This window comes from Vicugna pacos, chromosome 23 (genome assembly GCF_048564905.1).
Source record: "Vicugna pacos chromosome 23, VicPac4, whole genome shotgun sequence".
Taxonomy (NCBI): Eukaryota; Metazoa; Chordata; class Mammalia; order Artiodactyla; family Camelidae; genus Vicugna; species Vicugna pacos.
The window spans coordinates 37,956,743-37,975,617 of record NC_133009.1 but is presented as its reverse complement, the minus strand read 5'-3'; the positions used below and the strand labels follow the sequence as shown (position 1 = coordinate 37,975,617).

At 62.7% G+C, this 18,875-nt stretch overlaps 1 protein-coding gene across 4 annotated transcripts in view; it reads right to left on the bottom strand.

The window, feature by feature from the left end:
• NAV1 (neuron navigator 1) overlaps positions 1-18,875 on the bottom strand; it is a 205,921-nt gene that overhangs the window by 115,741 nt on the left and 71,305 nt on the right. For 3 of the 4 annotated variants that reach the window (XM_072948830.1, XM_072948831.1, XM_072948832.1), the window contains exon 4: positions 13,052-13,834. The exons of the other annotated variant lie outside the window; for it this stretch is intronic. In XM_072948830.1, the coding sequence (XP_072804931.1) occupies positions 13,052-13,834 (783 nt within the window). The remainder of the gene's footprint in view (positions 1-13,051; positions 13,835-18,875) is intronic. 4 annotated transcript variants of the gene reach the window in all.

The window sequence follows — 18,875 nt, the reverse complement described above, 5'->3', positions numbered from 1 at the left end:
GAAAGCCACACGGGAGGGGTGTGCTGGCTCCTTGACCCCACGGCCTCAGCAGACATGGTCGGGCCAGCAGCAGCCCTCCCCTGAGATGCCACGGCCCCTCCGGTCACTCCTCCTCCATCCCGGGCCGACCTGCTAAACTCAGCAAGGGCAGGGGCAGGAGTGGAGTCGGGAGCCGTGGACCTGGGTCCTCACTGGCCGCTATCTGGCTGGTGCCCTGGTGTGAACTGGGGCCCCTCAGTTCATCATCTGTTAGACAGGGCTGGTCCCCGAGGGCTCTGTGTCCCGAGGGCTGCCCTCCCCGACTCTGCGAAGAGTCTCGAGGGGCAGAACAGGGCATCCCACTCTTTCGTTTCAGGGACCTGCCAGATGTCCTGGCTTTAAACCTTAAGGAAGGGGAGAGTGCTGGACCAGGAGCCGGGGGCTCCAGGTGACCCTTGGCAAGCTCCTACTTCTCTCAGGGCCTCAGCTTCCTCCCCCTCACAACAAAGGGTCTCCACCTCTGAGGCCCCCTGGAGCGCTAGCTGAGATGCTGTGGCTTTCCGGAGTTAGGGAAGGGGACACCTCAGAGGTGCCTCTCACCCTCACCTGGGAGCCTGGTCCACGGAGAGGGAGCTGCGTGCCCTCATCTCGGTTCTCCGCTCCTGTTTTTAGATTCCGCTCAGAGAAATCCCGACAAGCAATACACCAGACTCAGCCGGAGGGAGCTGGCGGCCAGAGGAGGACAGCCCGACCAGGAGGCGGCGGCGGCACAGCCAGCACCCCTGCCCCACTCGCTCTCTCTTCGCAGGCAGACAAGAGCTGAGGCTGTCGGGAGCCCGAGGGATGGGCCTGGCCAGGGGCGTCACTCCTTCGTCCACCCATCACGCCTGGGTCTCGTCAGTCACCAAGGCGAGCTCTTCAAGTCCAACCTCAGCCCCGCTTGCTGGTACCGCTCTCCCCGCCCCGCCCAGCAGAAAGGACAGCCGCTCTGCCACTCTCGCGCTCCAGCCCCCGCCCATCTGTCGTTCCTTCCAGACGTGCGTTTGCTACCCAGAGCTGCCTGGGACAACATAGGATCTGGGGAGTAAGGAGGGAGGCAAAATAGGAGTGGGTGTCGGACAGACTCCCCGTCCTGTTCTCTCTGCTTCAGGTGCCGCGAGTGTCGGTCTGCGTTCCCTGAACAGACGGGAAGCAAGAGGGAGGCTGGAAAAGGAAGAGGGTGCGGGGATCCCCAGGCTTGTCCATGGACTGACCGAGGATGCTGGGGCTGGGAGTGGACAGGTCAGAAAGGGGGTCCATCTGAGAAGACAGAGGGGTCTGGCGCCCACGGCCTCAGCTCCAGCCAGCTGTTCCCTCCAGCCTCAGATCCCCATCCCCAGGGGACGGGCGGCCTTCATCTGACCACTCCCTGCTTTACACATGAGATCAGGGCGCCGAAGTAGGTATCAGCCGCAGTCACAGCAATCAGAAACCAGAAGAGGAAAACGCTCTCCCCAAAACCTCCGGGAGGGCAGTCTGAGGCAGCAGAACGGCTTTTTGAAACGTTTACGCTGGCACAGGTGATTGAGAGATGAGTGTGTTTGCAATGCAGACGGTAGAACCACAGAGGGTCTGCTGTCAGGCTGGGAGCTGGCAGGAGGCGGAGCCAATTCAGGCCTCTGAATAAAGACTCCACCAGCGCACTGCACAAAAGTAGCCAGGAGTTCTGAGCACCACCCCAGAGGGCTGCACCTGGGAAGGAAGAGGCGATGCTGACCCCTCCCCTGCGCACTTGCGAGTCTCGCCTGCCCCTCCAGAGACAGGCTGGAGGAGAGGAGGTCTGTCAAGGGTCAGGTGCACCTGGATGTTCCTGGGAAGGGAGATGGAAGTGTGCCTCACTGCCGCCTCCCGGAGGCCTGGCACAGGTCTCTGGTTTCTGGCGGGGAACTGACAGTTGGACGCGCAACGAGCCCAGGCTGGCCCCAGAAAAGAGGCAAGAAGCAGGGACCGCACTGCAGAGCTGCGGCTGCACCAGTCAGCACCCAGGCAGCCCCCGACCAACCGGCCAACCAGATGACAAGACTCCTGGAGGCCGCCCTGAGCCGGCAGAGGGGGAGGGTGGGGAGGAGTGGGGTGGACAGGGGAAGGTCGGGAAGGAAGAAATGTGGGCGGGAGGACGCTGGTGTCTTTCAATCAAATGCAAATTTAGGTAGACAGCATGCAAAATGACATGTCTAATTTTTGCGTCTGCAGTTGGGGCGGTGTCTGGAGGGGGACCAGCACCCGGGGGAGATGCTTCTTGAGAACATGATCGACACACGCAGGAAGGACGGATGGACAAGTCACCTGGCGGGGAGACAGCAGGACAGAGACAGGCCCGAGGAGACCCAGAGGGGAGAGGGGCGTTCTGGCTGTGGGCAGGGGCAAAGGGGGCAGGTGGAGGGCACGCTAAGGCTCAGGAGCAAGGGCCTGGAAAATACATGGCTCTGAGGACAAACGGCAGAGGGCCTCCCAGCTACTTGACACAGAGGCAGGATGTGAGCACAGGTTAGCCCCCCCCCCGCCCCCAATGCCCTGTGTGTTCTGTGTCCTCCCTCCCAGGACCCCCAGGGTGAGAGGTGAGGACTTAGAACTCGCAGAGCTGCTACAGCCAGCTTGGGCTTAGAAGCTAGGAACTTTATGACTGATTCAGAGACACGGTTTCAGCAGGAAACCCAACCTGGATGCGGAACGTGGGGAAATGGCAGGAACCCAGCCCCTGCTCAGCTCAGGCCAGGCTGGGCGCCTCAGGCTCAGAGGCAGGGCTGGATCCTCTGTGGCAAATCCCTTCCCATCCCCCATCGGGCCTCCCACCCCTAAGAGGCCAGTGGGCGCCCCCCACCCCCATCCCCAGGCCCCAGCCTCATGCTTGCGGGAAATAACCGGTCAGCAACTCCCCAGCCACCTGTTCTCCCCCGAGATGAGGGGAGGAGCCAGGACGACGTGGCCTCGTCCCCTCCAGATGTCCTCCCGGCTGTGTGAGAGCAGGCCACAGGGCGGATGCCAAGCCTCAGCCCTGGGGGCACCCCAGGACTACCAAGGGGTTGCTGGCCAGTGGAGGGGCTGGGGACAGGGCAGGACTGCGTTAGGGGACCTGTGGTGGAGAGGGGACAGGTAAGGCCGAGACAAAGCTGGAGGGCAGGCCGAGCGCCCCCGCAGAAGTGAGCACTCCTTCTGCCGACTCTCTCCACCTCCCCCACAGTTCAGACGCTTTTTTCACACTGTTTCTGCTCGTTCCTTTTTATCAGAGTCTAAACAGCTGCTCAGCTGATGCATGACCTCAGAAACACTTGACAAAGTTGACTTCTGGAGAATGCGCTTTCCCTCCCTCCTTGTGACGGCTGTCAGGCCCCCGGCCCCAGGGGAGACCGGCTGATTTCTGGCACAGAGGCGGCCGGAGCTGTGGGCACCACAACCGGCCACGAGGGCCTGGGGCAGAAGTGAGAATCTGTGGCACAGAAGGCGAGGAACCACCAGGGCGGGGGGCAGGACCCCTGAGCAGGAAAGGTGCTCGACAGGCCAGGTCCCCCCAGACCCGGAAACCTGGCTGGACCCCACCCCTCCCCCCAGTCCTGCAAGATGCCCCATGTCCTGTAACAGACGCCCCCTTCCCCTGAGCTGGCCCCAGGGGCTTCCACAGACACAACCGAGAGTCCAAGCTAAAACACTGGGCCGAACCGCAGCAGGTCCGTAACCGGCACCAGCCTGCGGGAGACGCCGCTGGGACCACCAGCCCCCAGGGGGTCTGCGGGGCCCAGGAATCAGTACAATGAGGCTAAAACCGCACCTAACTCACTAGGCTGTTCTCGACAGTCAGATGAGCTACTGGCCCAGCGCTCAGCCGGACACAGCACGTAGCACGTGACAGATGTTACCAACAGTCCCCGGGTCGTCCATGGAGCGAACCCCGCCTCGCCCAGACACAGCACTTGTCCAAGTCTCCTCCAGAAATCACTGGCCAAGGACGGGCAAGAGGGGAGGAAAGGGGAAGTCAGGCCTGAGATGCAGACGGGGCTGGATCTGCGGCCCCAGCCCCAGGCTGGCCCTCCGCTGCAGCGGCTCAGCTGATAGCCACACCACCCCATCCTGAGCTGCAAGCTGGCAGGCCTGAGCCCTCTCTTACCACCAAGGAGGCTGAGACATTAAGGGGCTTAAATTCAAGATCACGTTACGAGTGACAGATCCAGGGAGCAGCTCACCCCAGGTGGACATCTGGTCCCCTGACTCCTGACTGCTCTAGGCATCCACACTGTGGCCACTGACCTTCCTGTCGGTGGGGGGCAGCCCTCTCCCCAAGAGCCGTCCTGCAGCTCTGGGCGTGGCTGTGTCACCACGCAGCCCACCGCGTGGTGCTGTGACCGCCTGTCTGCCGAGGGCTGGAAAGAACTGGTTCTCACAGCCCAGCTCTCGGGACCACGGGCGCAAAGGTTCGAGGTTCTCTAGGGGCGGGGTGGGGGCCGACGTGGCCACTTGTATACGAGGCGGAGGAGTCCAGCGGCTCCTCTTAATCTCAGCTTTATGTGACCCCCGTGTGACCACCGTGTGACTCTCGGGCTCCACTGAGCTTCCTGCCTCCAAGTCCGTGTCTGAGCGGGGCTCCCAGTCACCCGCAATGCCCCCGGAGGGCCAGACTGGCTGTTAAAAAAGATGAACTGCTCTCATGCCCGCAGGCAAATGACAGTCCCTCCTCCACCCTGGCCACGCAGCCCCCCCCGGAACCCCCACACTCCGCACTCCCATCCGGTGTGGCGGGGAGCCCCGCCTCCTCCCAGCCCACAGCCTGTGAAACTCTGAGCATTGTGAAGCCTTGTGCGTGGGACCCGTGAACAGCATCTCACTGTGGGGCTAAAGTGGCTCCTACAAAGCGCTCAGCTCGCCAGCCAACAGGGGCGTGTCCGTCGCTGCCGTGCACACTCCCAGAGACCTGCACCTGGGAGGGTCCCAGTGCTCCTCCGTGGGGCCTCGGGAGGGAGGCTGCCCACCCACCCGCAGAGCACAGGGCCGGTCAGCATCTCAGGCACTGGTGCTTCTTCCTGGGAGCCCGAGCCCTGAAGCCAGGCCCTCGATGGCCCCCAAGCCAGTGTCCAGCAGGGAGGCTCTGCCTGGCGCCCAGGAGGCCCTCGATGTGCAGGAGCAGGAGCAGCCCCTCCACGCCACTTGCTGAGCTGCAAGCCAACCCCACTGGGCGGGCACAGCAGCCCCAGGCTGAGCCCTGAGCCTCATGTCCCCGCCGCCCCACGTGGCAGTGGCTGCCGCCCCACGTGGCAGTGGCTGCCGCCCCACGTGGTAGCGGGTGCCTCCCGACCCGGGGTGGCCTTCTCTGCTGCTGTCACGCCCTCCCGCCCAGGGCAGGATGACGGGGAGGCCAGGCAGGGGCGGCCCCAGCAACCCCCAGACACCATGTCACCATCAGCGGAAACAGACATGGTGACACACCTGCAGCCTCTGGCACCCCTGAGCTCTTGGATGACGCCCCCTGGGGTCACCCAGCCTCCAGGACAGAGCCAAACACCCCAGCTCCTGGGACAGGGGGAGCCCAAGAACGCCCAGGGCCCGGCAACTGGAACAGCCCGTGACGTCCCAAGGAACAGGAAGGGGAAGGCACGAACCTGGGACAAGGTCCCTAGCCCTCCACTGGGCATCCTCACCACCTGGGGCCCTCGTGGCCGGGCCGCCTGCTTGCTCCACCCTCTCGAGGACCATCTGCTCCCAGGGCTCCCAGCCAGTGGGTTCCAGCCCAGTCCTTCCACTCCATCCAAGCAAAGCTGGCGCCTGGGAGGCCTTTTTCCCTGAGCCAAGTGCTTCCGACCCCTTTAAATGGCTCCCCACCCCTGCGGAAGGCTTCCCGGGTGGACCAAGCAAGCTGGAGCTGACAGGCGGTGCCCACCCACAGACCAAGCGTGCTGCGTGCTGTGGGGATGCTCCACAGGCTCTCCGCAGGTCGGTCGGCGCGCGGGTGCTGCCGGGGCCAGTCTGGTTCAGCTTTGCTGTGGGCTGGGCGTCTGCCTCCGGCCAGGCACTCCCCAGGGCTGGGGGCAGAGGGGGACTGCACCCTCGGGCCGAATCAGAGCTGCTGCCAATCAGAGGGACAGCCCCTCAGCCCCGCTGCAGGGCCCTCTGCTGTGAGGGCCCTCTCCACTCAGCACACAGATGTGGGACTTGGGAGGCCCCGCGCCAGCATGGGATTCTGCGGGGACTTCTGGGGCGAGCCTTGATGTCTGCCGTTTGAACGTCCGTCCAGAGCCTCCTGCAGGCCCCGGGGCCTGTCACAGTCATGTCATGGGCTCCCCAACCTGCCTGTCCACCTCTCCACCTCCCTCCCGGTCTCCCTCAGCCAGACGGTGACCCTGATTAAGCCCTCATTTACCTCCTCCTCTCCGTTTCCAGTCCCTCCCGTTTCTGCTGCCAGGATCCCAACCCTTGTCTGCGCCCCTCCACACCTCATCCCACAGGCCGACAGCTCCAGCCCCCTCACTCTCCTCCCCAGCCCTTCTCGGCGTCCTCATGGCCTCCGCCCCACACTGGAAGGAGCATGGATCCCTCTTGTCCCCTCACGCAGCAGGTCAGCGGCCGGCCAGCAGGGCCCAAAGCCTGAACCTCAGGAGCAAAGCACTCTGTCCAACAGCCACCGCTTGTCAGCAACCCTGAATTAAACGGACCAAACTCAACATTTGGCGGGGGCGGCTTGAGGCTTCTGGAAGCGGTACCCCGCGGGGTGAAGGTCAAGTCCTGGCTCTGCTGCTCACCTGCCCTCTGGTCCAGTGGGAGACCTGTCATTCAGTGCCCCCATCTGCTCAGCTTTGAGCACCTGAATCTCGGGGTCACTGTGGGCACTGAGTGACCTACCAGACGTCGGGAGCCGGAACGTGGTTCTCGGGGAGGAGGGTACAGCTCAGCAGTAGCGTGCGTGAGGTCCTGGGCTCCATCCCCGGTACCTCCATTACAAATTTTAAAAACCTAATACCTCCCCCAACCAAGAAAAAAACTAAGAACAAGAAGAACACACGTCACACAGCCAGGGACGGGCGGGTGCTGGCTGCTGTTAGGCCACCGCTGACTCCGGGCCTACTTTTTCTCTCCTGGTGGAGAGTCGGGTCCCAGGCCTCCTGGGTGGTTGCCAGCTCCCCCCGAAGGGAAGGCCTGTCCACCGGGTCACCAAAGGCAGAGGGAGCCTGTGCCCCGGGAGCAACAGCCTCACGGTGTTTTTCTGGGGGAGGAGCCAGGGCGGCCCAACCCTATGGTCTCTGCCGGCGGTGGGGGGGGTCTGTCTGGGGGAAGCTGTTCCACCCTGGTCAGCCTTCCGGCTCTTTCTTGCCCGCCCAGCACTGCACACACACAAATGCACCTTCAGTATGCGTGCAGCTGTCGGAGGCCAACGAGTGTGCAAGCACTTCTGTGCCCTGCCCACGGTGCGTCCTCCGAGCACCCCTGCCTCCCAGCCCCGCCTCATCCTGGGGGTTTACATCCAGAAGCCACGCGCTCCATCACCCAGTACATCCTCGCACACCTGCCTAAGTCTCGTCCTCTCAACACCCACTACCTTCCTACCCAGCCCAAGGTCACGGCGGGCAGTCTGGCTCTCCAAGGAAACGTCTGCGCTTGTGACCAGATCACCCCAACGGCAACACCCCAACCGGACACCCTTCAAGACGACCTGGCTGCCCGGGACCAGTGTGGGGTCCGCACTTGCTCTTGGCTTCCCATCCCCGACACGGGAGCAAGCGCCCCGGAAGCTGGTGCAGAGTGAGCACTGCACAGAAATTAGAAGACCGGGCAGGAACCGCCCGCTGCGGAGGCCCTGAAACGTGTCATCAGGACGTCGAAAACAGGTCTGATGAGGCCCGGGCCGAGGCTGCCGGCGGGGGCTTAGCTGAGGCTGAGCTGGACAAGAACCGGTGTCACACAGGCAGTGCTGGCAGCGGGAGCTGGAACCAGCCAGTGCAGGTGCCCCGGGAGTGAGCCCAGAACCTGCCAGCAGCAGTGCCCACGCTCTCCCACCCCCGCCACGGCTCCAGTCGGGAAGTCCATCCTTGCAGTCTATGTGCTGTGCAGAGAGAAGAGCCCGGCCCCACCACCCTTCCAGGCATGCAGGCTGTGACCACGCCGGACACACCCTTGGCACAACTCTGGGAGAGAAACATGGCTCCTGGGGCATCTCCCGGGTCTGTGCCCCGACGCCTGTGGGTCAGAAGGAGGGAAGCAGAGACCCTGGTGTGTTGGACTCAAGAGGCTCTGGCTTCCTCTCTCTGCAGGGGGCCCCATCCCTAGGAGCCACAGTAGGGGAAGGTGTGAGACACTGTGCCTGTCGCGAGGGCTGACCCAGGGTTCCCAGGGCTTCCGTCGCGGCCCATGCAGGGCCCACGCAGGGCCAGCGAGCTAAGCCTGGCCCCCCGCCCTTCCTGTGCAGGAGAGGGAAGGCTGCGGGCTCTGGGGACATCAAATGCATCTGGGTAATCCAAACGGGGTTTGGTGGAGGTCAGCCAGCGCAAACGAGAAACACGTGGCGTCCAATTCCCCTCAGCTGGCTGGCCATCACAGGGCTTCCAGGCCCAGGGGACCCTGTGGAGGAGAGCCCAGGCAGGCCAGGTGCTGAGGTGCAGACATTATGAGGGGCCCAGGAGTCAGGGGAACACCTCAGCTCTGCCCCCTACCAAGGCTGATTCCAAAAGAAAAGACAAACGGGAGAAAAATAAAAAGATGCAATGGGATGTGGATGGCGTCCGACCTCAGATACAAGGAAAGGCATCTGAGAGGCAGGCCACCTTTATCCGTGAGGATCCAGAGAGCAGGTCTCCACTCACTGGTGGAAATGCTGAGAAAGCAGAAACTTGGCTCAAGGGGCTTTCCCATGATGAGTGCTTTCCAGGGAAATAAGGTAGTGAGCCCTCTGTCACTAGAAGTGTGTAAACAGAACACCCACCTGCCTGTGACACTACAGAGGGAGTAATTCCGGCTTTAGGTGGGTGGCTCCACCAGACAATTTCCATTCTGTGGTTCTGCGAAATCCCAGGGAAGGGCGAGGGAGGCAGGTGTTCTGCGTGGAGAAGGATGTCTCTCCCCTGGCTGTTCAAGGAGACGTTGGGGAGCTGCAGGGATAGGCCTGGGGGCTCCGCTCAGCCTGGTCCGCGAAGGACTGGTTCTCCCTGAGCCCCACGGGGCAGCCTGCACCTCCAGCCCTCGTGGTGAGAGGCTGTGAGCTGGGGGTATGTGTGTGGAGGGTCGGCCCGGAGAAGGGCAAGGCTGGGAGCAGGTGACGAGGGTGGGTGGCTCTCTTCCTTCACCTGTGACTCGACAAGCCTGGGGAGGTCGGAAGTGAGTGTCCTCACTCTCCTGCTGGGCCCTGGGAGACCCCTGGGAAGTCACCGCAGGCCGAGAGTGCTGGGCGAGCCTGCACACACGGTCTATTTGCTCTGAGACTCCCAAGAATCCTCTACCCACCCGAACCCCCAGTGCACTGAAGGAAAAGGGGAAAAAATGGTTTGGGAAGCCATTACTTCTCTCCCCTATTCAAGCATCCCAGAATACAATCTCTGGAGCAAACCCCCTCCTCAAAATAAAACAAAACCAAAACCCCACATCAACCAACTGGCTTAGAAAGAGATCATGTCCTGACTTCCTTCCCCTGCTCTGTTCAGCCTCCAAGGGCCTGACCATTGTCGTGGCAACCCTTCCGTGGGTCCCACCCCTGAGGGAGTGGGACCAGGAACTCCAGTCGCCTGGGCTCCTGAGGCCCGGACTTCACCGCGGGCCAGGAGGGCTGAAGAGGGACACATGCTGACTTTGCTCTGAAGCCCTTGGGCCCAGGGCTGACCAGTGGAGGAGGTGGGTGGGTGGGACTGTGTATGCAACTGCTCCAGATCGATACCAGCTCTGTGTAAGCAGTCCAGGGCACCTCCAAGGTCTGACCCCCTCCATCTGCACCCCTCCCCAATCCCGACAGGTAAGGGGGAGACTCTCACAAGTGGGGAAACTGAGTCCCAGAAGAGGCCACGGAGCTCAGGACTTCTGCACAGGGAACTCAGGACTGTGGCCCTCTGCCTGCCCCAGACCCAGGCCAGGGGCTGGAGACCTGTCCTCTGGGAGTCAAACCGCCTGATGTAGACTGTCCACCAGGGTCTAAGGGCACCTGATTCCTGAGACAGGCCCCTTTCCCTTGGGCACTCACCCCTCAGTCTTCCAAGTGTCTAAGGTTCCCCAGTGGGACCTGAGTCTTTTGGCAGCTTCCAAAGTGGGGGAAGGGCAGGGCGCCTGCCTGGACCATCTGGGCCCCAGCTGATTTCTGGGAAGCAGTGATCAGCTTCATTCCCTTTTATTCCAGAAAGACTCTTATTTGGGGCTGCCTCACTCCCTCTCCCCACCAGAGACTGGGCTGGGCAGCTTCTTGGGTCGGAGATGGCCATGAGGAGTGAGAGTGTGTCCTGACCCTGAGCCTCACGGTGCAGAACCTGTGTCTTTCGCCACCATCCGGAGACACCGAGGGGTCCACTCCTTCCTCCAGGAGCCATCCTGCTCTCCAGCGAAATCCTGACAACCTGGACACCTTCATGGGTTCTCCAGTCCCCCCACCCTGTCCCTGCCCCATGCAGGAGAGGGGCTTTGCCTGGTGGTCACCTGGCCCCTTCTGCCCCCTTCCCCACCACCATGCAATGCCCAGCACTGCCCTCCTGGGGACAGCCGCACTGCCAGCACCCACTGGGGTCAGTCCAGGATGTTTGCCAGACTCCCTCCCTCTCTGTGGGGTCATCAGGGCGGGTCTGGTGGCCCAAGCCCAGCACACACCAGCCTTGCTCAGGGACCTCTTCCCCTGCTGACTCCCCTCCCTCAGTCAGGTCTGACCTAGAGCTGCAACTCAGGACTCAGGACAGACGTGCAGAATCTGCCATCTCAACACTAACTCACAGGTGACCCCTAGGTCACTGATACCTCAGCCCCGCGCTTCCCCCACGGCCTGGGAAGTGGGGCGTGTTCCCCCTCACCTCCGGATGCACCGGAGAGTAGGGGGAGGGGCCACAGCTCAGGGTCTCCCCCTGCCCGGTCAGCTGGGGTGGGGGGGGCTACGGGTCAGGGTTTCCACGGTCACTGCCTCTTGAGAAGCAGGCTTCAACCAGGCCTGCAGGTCCTGGGGCAGTGGTGGGCCCTGCAGGTCTGGGGAAGCCCTGACCTTGAAAGGGGAGCTGTGTCCTCTGCTCTCCTGTGTCCCTGACACTCCTGCCTGCTCCTCTCCAAGGAGAGTCCACGCCTTTACTCGCCTCCACATCATCCCCACCCTCCTCTCAGCCCTCAGGGAGTGTCCTCCCTGTCCACCCAGTGTCACCTTCTCTGGCCTTGGTCACAACTCAGTGACCACCTCCCTAGAGAGGCGTCTACTTCCTGGTCCCTCTCCTGCACCAGCCCCCTCTCATTTCCTCCACAGGCCTCCCTGGCCCCTGCAATCGTTTTTTCCTTTTCTCCTACATTGTCTGTCTCCCCCAGTTAGACAGTACGTTCCTTGAGGGCAGCACTGGGCACGGGGATGGGGGAGGCCGCTCCCCAGCTTCCGCACCCCACCCCGAGTCGTCCCTGCGGAGGCCAGGTCTTCGGGCTGCTCTCCAGGGAAAGGCCGAGCCTCCCTCTTTGCCCTTGTCCAGTCCCCTGGCGTTCCCTGCAAAGCCCATTATGCGGCCTCCTCTGCGAGGCTCGGAATCCAGAGCTCCAAACACTGCCCCTGGTCAGAGGTGCCTCGTCCTGGCCCACACGGGGCCCGGGGGCCCAGGAAGGTTGCACAGTTCGGCCAGTCTTCCCAGCCCTGCATTCTCCAGGCCGCCAGCCGACTACCCCACCCCCCATTCCCACGCGCCCCACCTCCTCCTGCCCATCACTCGGACCGCAGCCAGCGTCGGCCCCGCCCCTCACACGCGCACGGCCCCGCCCCTTCCCAGCCCCCAGCGGGGCGGGCGGCCAGCCTGGTACCCGGGAAGCTCGGGTCCCTGGGCGCGGGAGACCCACATCCCAGCTACCGCAACAAGTCCGCGGAGCCACGGCGGCTGCCCGGCTCCAGGCCTCGCCGCCGTCCTCTCGTGGCCCCGGCACGACCCTTGCCGGCTCCCGAGGCCCGGCGGCCTCGCGTCCTGCACTCCCCGGCTCTATCCTTCTCAGGGCATGGGTTCCCCGGGGAAAGCAAGCGCAGTTCCGGGGCCCGCTCCGGGTGTTTTGCATAGACTGCTCAGGCTTGGAGAACAATGGGCCAGCTCTCTGCGCTTCCTCCGCCCGGGCGAGCTTTGTTCCTTCCCGCCCGCTCGGCTTCCATTAGCCAAAGGGCAAAGGCTTTCCAGTCAACCAGGAGTCTCGGCGCGAACGCCCAGACCTTCCCACACGCTCTAAAAACCCGGCGGGGGCAGGGGCGGGGGCGGGGGAGTTGGGCCAGAGCCCGGGCCGAGGTACAGGACAAGCATCCAGATGCGCGCAGCTGGCTGTCCGCCTGCCCCCGGGCCCCTGACGTGTCTCCTTGCCAGAACCCCCACACCCGGGAAATCCGACTCTGCTCCCACCGGGGATCCACAGAGGAAGTGCAGCCTCAGCTCCGCTCGGGGCCGAACAGCCCTCACAGCTGCTCTCCCCGCATCTGCCGTCTAGATCGGCTCCCGCTGGGCGCTCCCCTGGCCGTGCTGCATGCTCTCCGGCCCAGCACAGACCACCACACAGCTGAGGTCTCCACCAGACCCCCAGATTTTGCCATATTAAGATTCTGGGCTTTAAGACTGGAGGAAGCAGATGGGTTCTACCTGGAGAAGCGACGGTCCCCACCCCACTGTCCAGCCTCACCTGAGTGAGGCCAGAGCAGAGCTCCGGCTCCTGCCTGGGGACGTGTCTATCACGGCGCACCTGGGCCACATGCACCTGGAGGTGGGCCAGCCCTGTACATCTGGCCGCAGCGTCGCGGCGCAGCCTGACCCGGGGTCCGCAGAGCCCCGCCGGGGGAGGAGGGCAGGGTGAGCCCCGCTCTCCCCACACCCTCCCTCGCAGCGGGCAGCGGGCGCGGGGAAAGGCAGGGGTGGGGAGAGGAGGCAGGACTCACCCAGCACCTGGCTGAAGAGCAGCTGCTCCAGGTCTCCCAGCACGGTCACCACGAGCTCGGGGTCCACCTTGAGGAAGGCACGCTCCTCCTGGCCCTTGGCGGGGGGCACGGGCCCGGAGCCCTTTTGCGCCTTGGCCTTGCTGGAGAGCAGCTCGTCGTCCGACTTGCCGTCGTCGCTCACGGCCGCCTCCGGAGCCTTGCTGAGAGGCTTGACCTCGGCGTAGGGGCCGCGCGGGATCCGGCTCGGCTTCCCCAAGCTGGGCGCGAGCGGGGCCAGGGGGGTTTTGGCGCCGCCCGCCGGGCCGCCCTTGGCCTGGAAGAGCGAGTGCTCGGACTTGGACAGCGTCTTGGACATCAGCGGGGCCTCGCGGCCTTTGGACCCCGCCTTGCCCAGGCCCTTGGGCGCCTTGGCCATGTCGTCGCTCCACTCGGGCTCGTAGAGCTGCATCTTCTTCTCGGAGTCCGTGAGGAACGAGAGGTTGGTGAGCGACTTCTGCTTGCGCAGGTTGGAGGCGGGCGGCGCGCCGGGGACTCGACTGTCCACGCTGCCGGACTTGAAGACCTTCAGCTCCGCCGCGCTGGCCTTGGCCATGCCGCCGCCGCCGGGCGCCTTGGCGCGCTTGGGCAGCATGCCTCTGCCGTCCGCCGCCGCCGCCTTCCTCGCGGCGCCCCGCGGCTCGTCCGCGCCCTCGTCGCCGCAGCTCAGCTCCACTTCGGGCTGCACGCTCTTCACGCTGCCGCCCAGCATTCTGCCCGCGAGGAGCGCATGGACGATCCGCGCGTCTGCAGGCACGGGGAGGGGGGCGCAGGGAGGAGGAGCGGGGGAGGGGAGGGGGAGAGAAAGGACGGAAGAAACCGAGGAGGAAGGGGAGAGGAAGGGGGAGGGAGCGAGGGAGCGGGGAGGGGGCGAGCCGAGGGCGCAGGGGGAAAGAAACGCAAGGAAGGAAGCCGGGGAAAAGGAAAGAGCGCGGAAGCCGTGGAGCGATAGGGCGGGGCCGGAGGAAAAGGGGCGGGGCGGGGAAAATACAAATGAAAATTTAAAAATCAATCAAAGGAGGACCGAAGCCCCGCGGCTTGCCGGCGCTCAAGGGTGCCCGGTGCCGGGTCCCGGCTCCCCGCCCGCCCGTGGGTCCCGCGGGCCGTGCGCCGCCCGCCAGCGACAGCGGAGGCTGCGGGCTGCGGCTCGAGCGCAGGAAGGAGGGGAGGGGAAGGCGGAGGAGCCGCCGGAGGAGGGGAGGAGTGTGCGCGAGCGCAGGGAGGTGGCGAAGAGAGTGTCTATTTCTGGCTTGGGAGGGGGTGGTATCTGCAGCCGAGATCCAGGGGCGGGTGAGTAGGGGGTAGGGGGAGATGAAGGATTCGACCCGGTTTTCTCCTCGCTTTCCACTCAGGGACGGGCAGGTTCTGTGGGCACGGGTGGCCCCCTGCCGCGCCCGGAGCGGGGGGCGGTGGGAAGGATCTGTCGAGGCGATGCTGGGGTGCAGGTAAAAGGCACTGAGCCTGGGCGGCTCAGGGCGCGGGAGGGAGAGGGTGGGCTCGTGGGGCCTGTGGAGAGATGCGGGGAGGGGTGGAGCAGTAATATCCAGGTCACTGGTTCCCCACCCCCACCTCCAGGAAACTCCCAGCCCCACCTTTCTCAGTCTCTCAGACTCAAGGCTGCCCCCCTGAGGTGGGGATGCCGCCAGAGGAAGGGGGTAGAGGGTGGGCGAGGTGGCAGAGAGACTGGGCCTGGGGCCAACCAGGCAGAGGCCTCAGGGCATTGGAGGAAGGGACTGGCTCTAGGATCTGCGATTGGGCTCCCGGTCTAACTGACTGCATGACCTTGTCAAAGTCATTGCACCCCTTGGCTCTCTGTCTTCTCCCATGGTCGTTATAACACCAGCTTCAGGGGTAGGACTTTGGAACTGCCAAGTGCTTTGTCAAACCCAGAGAACTAGGAGGAGGCTGAGCACTGGCCCCTCGCCTGCCAGAGCTCAAGTGGGGCTTTGGAGCAATTGAAAAAGACTAGGCCCAGGGAGGCGAGATGGGGTGGAAGGGGGAGGAGGCTAGAGGCTGATGGAGCAGGCAGCAGGGCTGTGCCTCAGGAGAGGGCGACACTGCCCATCCTCCAGGGCCTCCCAGGTCAGGGCCACATTGCCTGAGCAAACGTTCCTCTTTGCTCAGGCGAAGGACAGGAGAAAGGGGGGATGTCTCTGAACGCAGGCCCCAGTGGAGCCACACACTGGAGAGGGCGCAGCCCTGAGAACGCTTGGCCAGAACGCACTAGCCCTTGGCTCATCTGCCCGCCCTGCCCCAGCCCCCACCTCTAGCTCCCGACCCCCTCCCCCCAGAACCTGAGTCTGCCGGCCCACCCTCTCTCCTCGTGTTCATCACTGCAGCCCGCCCGGCCATTTGTGTGCGTGTCTGTCTCTCCCACCAGCATCCACTCTCTCGGAGGCAGAACGTGTCGCTCAGCACCTCGTGTGGAGCAGATGCTCAGCTGTGCTGGTAACGTGGACGTGGAGGCCTGTTCTCCGGGCCTGCTCCTGTGTGACTCCTGGGTCCTGGTAGTGTCCCCAGGACTCTGCTTCCCATCACCCCAGGGCTGGACTGAGACACCATAAAGTTGCAAGGACAGGGGCCGTGGCAGAGAGGAGGTGCTGACCACAGTACAGAGAACACAGACTTCTCAAGCAGAGGGGTGTTTGGGAAGAGATGTGGATCCTGGGTGGGGCCTTGGAGAAACAGAGAAAGATGGAGATGCTGTCCTCAGGGAACTCAATGTCTGGGAGGACATTCAAGATAATAGTTCAAGGCCTCGGAGAATAATAATCCCATTGCTGGGAAACAACGACATCATGACCATCAACACATTCACCAGGTAGACAGACGGAGGTGCGTGGACTCATTACTGGAATGCCAAGGGGAGACTAAGCCCCAGAGACCAGGGTCCCTGGTCATCTCAGTGATGCTGTAACTCAGGGTCCAGCACTTCCTTAGTAGGGACTGAATACCTACGAGCATAGCAGTAAGACAGTGCTAGCAGTGACAGGATGGGTGGAAACCTGGCAGGCTTCCTGGAATAGGAGGCAGTATAAATAAGGAAGGGTTCACACCAGGAGGGCAGGGAGCAGGAGGTGGTGAGTGCCCAGCAGTGGCACTGCCTCCAAGGAGTAGAGGAGGGAGCTGGTGCAGGTTTACTAGAAGGTCCTGGGGCAGAGGGCACAGCACAGACTAGCCTCCACACCTGTGTCCAGCACTTAGGAGATTCTGTGTGGATTCAGGGCTCGTGACTTCAGGTAGGGAATGAGAAGCAATCGGATGTGTTAAAGGGACTTAAGAGGTTTTGCGCCAGAACGGTCTGGGCACAGAGAGCACCCAAGGAGGAGGCCGGTCATCAGATCTTCCCTCTGGGGACACACCAGATGCTCATGCTTCAGTCCAAACACAAGACCCCGGCTCAGGGAGGGGATCAAGTCCCATCAAATCTCTGGGTGACCATGCCCTCCCTCCCCCAACCCACAGCCACTTTTCATGAAGTCACAACCACTTCTGAAGTTCTCATCCTTACTCAGAGGTCTTCTCAAGTTTGCACAAGACACAGCTAATTCAACCACAGGGGAATCTCACTGTTCCTAAAAATAGCAGTTTGAGAACCTGGGGACACTTCCCCTCGTGCACCTGGTTACGGCAGTCCTTGCTTGTTGTTTGTATTTCTCCTCCTGCACATCAGGTCAGTCTCCTCCTCAGCGGAGAAGGAGGAATTAACTGGCTGCCATCCGACCGAGAAACATGATGTGCGCTGTGGCCCGCCCCAGCCAGCGTGTGCTGCTGGGGACAACGTCCAGGGCTCGTCCCTAGTGCCCGTGTCTCGGGGTCCCCCTCTCACACTAGTCCCTGGGTTGTCTGATGCTGCTCCACTGTTGCTCCGTCCACTGCCCCTCCTCGTCACTGGAGGCCCGCTGCCGCGGGACCTGACCATCCATCCTTCCTGGTTCTCACTCCCTCATTCGCTCCAGGGTTTCCGCCTGGTCCTTGCCACTCCCTTCAGTCCTCTTTGTTCCTCTGTGCCTCCTCTCAGGGGATATCATTGCCCCAGTCCCCAAGCCCTTTCCCTCCCATCAATAAACAGCTCCTGGATTTACCTCCCTCTAGAAGAGAGGGTTTTCCAGAAGAGAGGAACCAGCCCCGCCCCAACTCCATCTGCACAAAACGCCACCTGTCAATCTGCGAGACGGAAAGCACCCTCTGTGCTCGCCTCCTGGGCTGATTCGGGGCTGATCCCCGTGAGTGCCGGTCCTCCAGGTACTGCTCACCCTCCCACTGTCCCTCTCTGAAGGGTCTTGCTGTGGTAGTCCCTTTAAATTGTCATCTTGGCCTCCTGGAACTTACAGACGCTCCCTAATGCAGCCTCTCCCTCTATCTGGCTCTTTTTTTTTTTTTAATTCCTTTCACATGCCCTGAGTTTCCCACCATCCTCTACTGCAATGGGAGCGCTCGGCTGCCGTGGCAACAGCCATTCCAGCATCAGTCGATAAAGCCAATATATGCAGAATGCTTCCTCGAGTGATTCCTGAAACGACAGGCTCCTGCCCTGGCACAGCGTCCCCGAGCCCGGCCTGGAGCCCCTGCCCTCTGCCCACTGCGGGGCAAACAGGCAGGGCTGGTCCAGTGAGGAGAGCTCACGAGAGGCTGTGTGGTGCGGCAGAGGCCCGGCTGGGCGGGGAGCGGGAGCTGATGCTGCAGTGACCAGCAGAAGGGAACTGGACCCTGCCCGGTCTCCAGAGGGGACACAGGGAAGGAGGCTGGTTTGGAATCATGGAAGCCCCCAGTCTCCGGCCCCCTAAAACCACTCGTCTCCTGACTCATCTCTCTCCAAAGGCGTTGGCAGTCTCTGGAACAGGGTGGGGTGACTGATTTGACCACGTCTGTTGACTGATAACTTAAAGCAATTTGAGGAATGAAGACACAGGCATCTGGCCAAGGACAGGCATGCTCTGTGATTTTACGTCCCCCCACCCTGAGACTAGAAGCAGATAGAACCCAGGTTGTCTGTGGGGGGTCTGGGGTCTACCCCTTGGTTTGAGGTAGGATTTCGGGGGGTGGGGAGAGAGGGAGAGAGGGGAAGTTGGGAAGGAGGGCTAGGCTGCTCCCATCTTGTTGACCTTGAAAGGTGACCTTGGGAGGAGGGGGATCCGAGGCAGGGGTAGTGGGCAGGCAGGTCCACACTGGGCTCCCTCAAGAGCAAAGGGCAGAGTAGAGAAGACAGGAAGGTCTTCTTGATTTCTGTGCCCACAGTCAGGATCTGGAGAGATGGGGCTGGGCACTAGCCCTCCAGCTCTGGGCCAGGGCGGAGCTGTCATCAGCCCAGCTGAGCAACCAGCACCTTCTTTAAGGTGTCCCTGCGCAGAGCTAGGAGGAGGTTTTCCATCACATCCCCAGCAGATTCCAGCGCCTCCGCCTTTGTAGAAAGCCCTCCAGCCACTGATGCCCACTTCCTCCAGCCCTTTTCTCTGCCACTTCATCCCCCGTGTCCTTCCAGCTCTCAGCAGGGACTTCTCGAGCACTCAGAACACGCACGAGGCCAGGCTGGAGGCTGCTGACACAGCCAGCGCACCCAGACACGCAGCCTCACGTCTCACACCTGCTCAGTGCCTTCTCTACGCCAGCTGTGACAGGTGCCGGGGGGATGGCAGGGAGCATGACAGACAAAACCTCTTGTCCTCAGGGAACTTCCACTTGAACGGGAGGGACAGGCAATACATAGAAACAGTAGCCACTGAAACGCGCTAAGGAGTGAAAACAAGGCAGGAAGGGGAATACAGAACATCCGTGGGCAGGGGGTGAA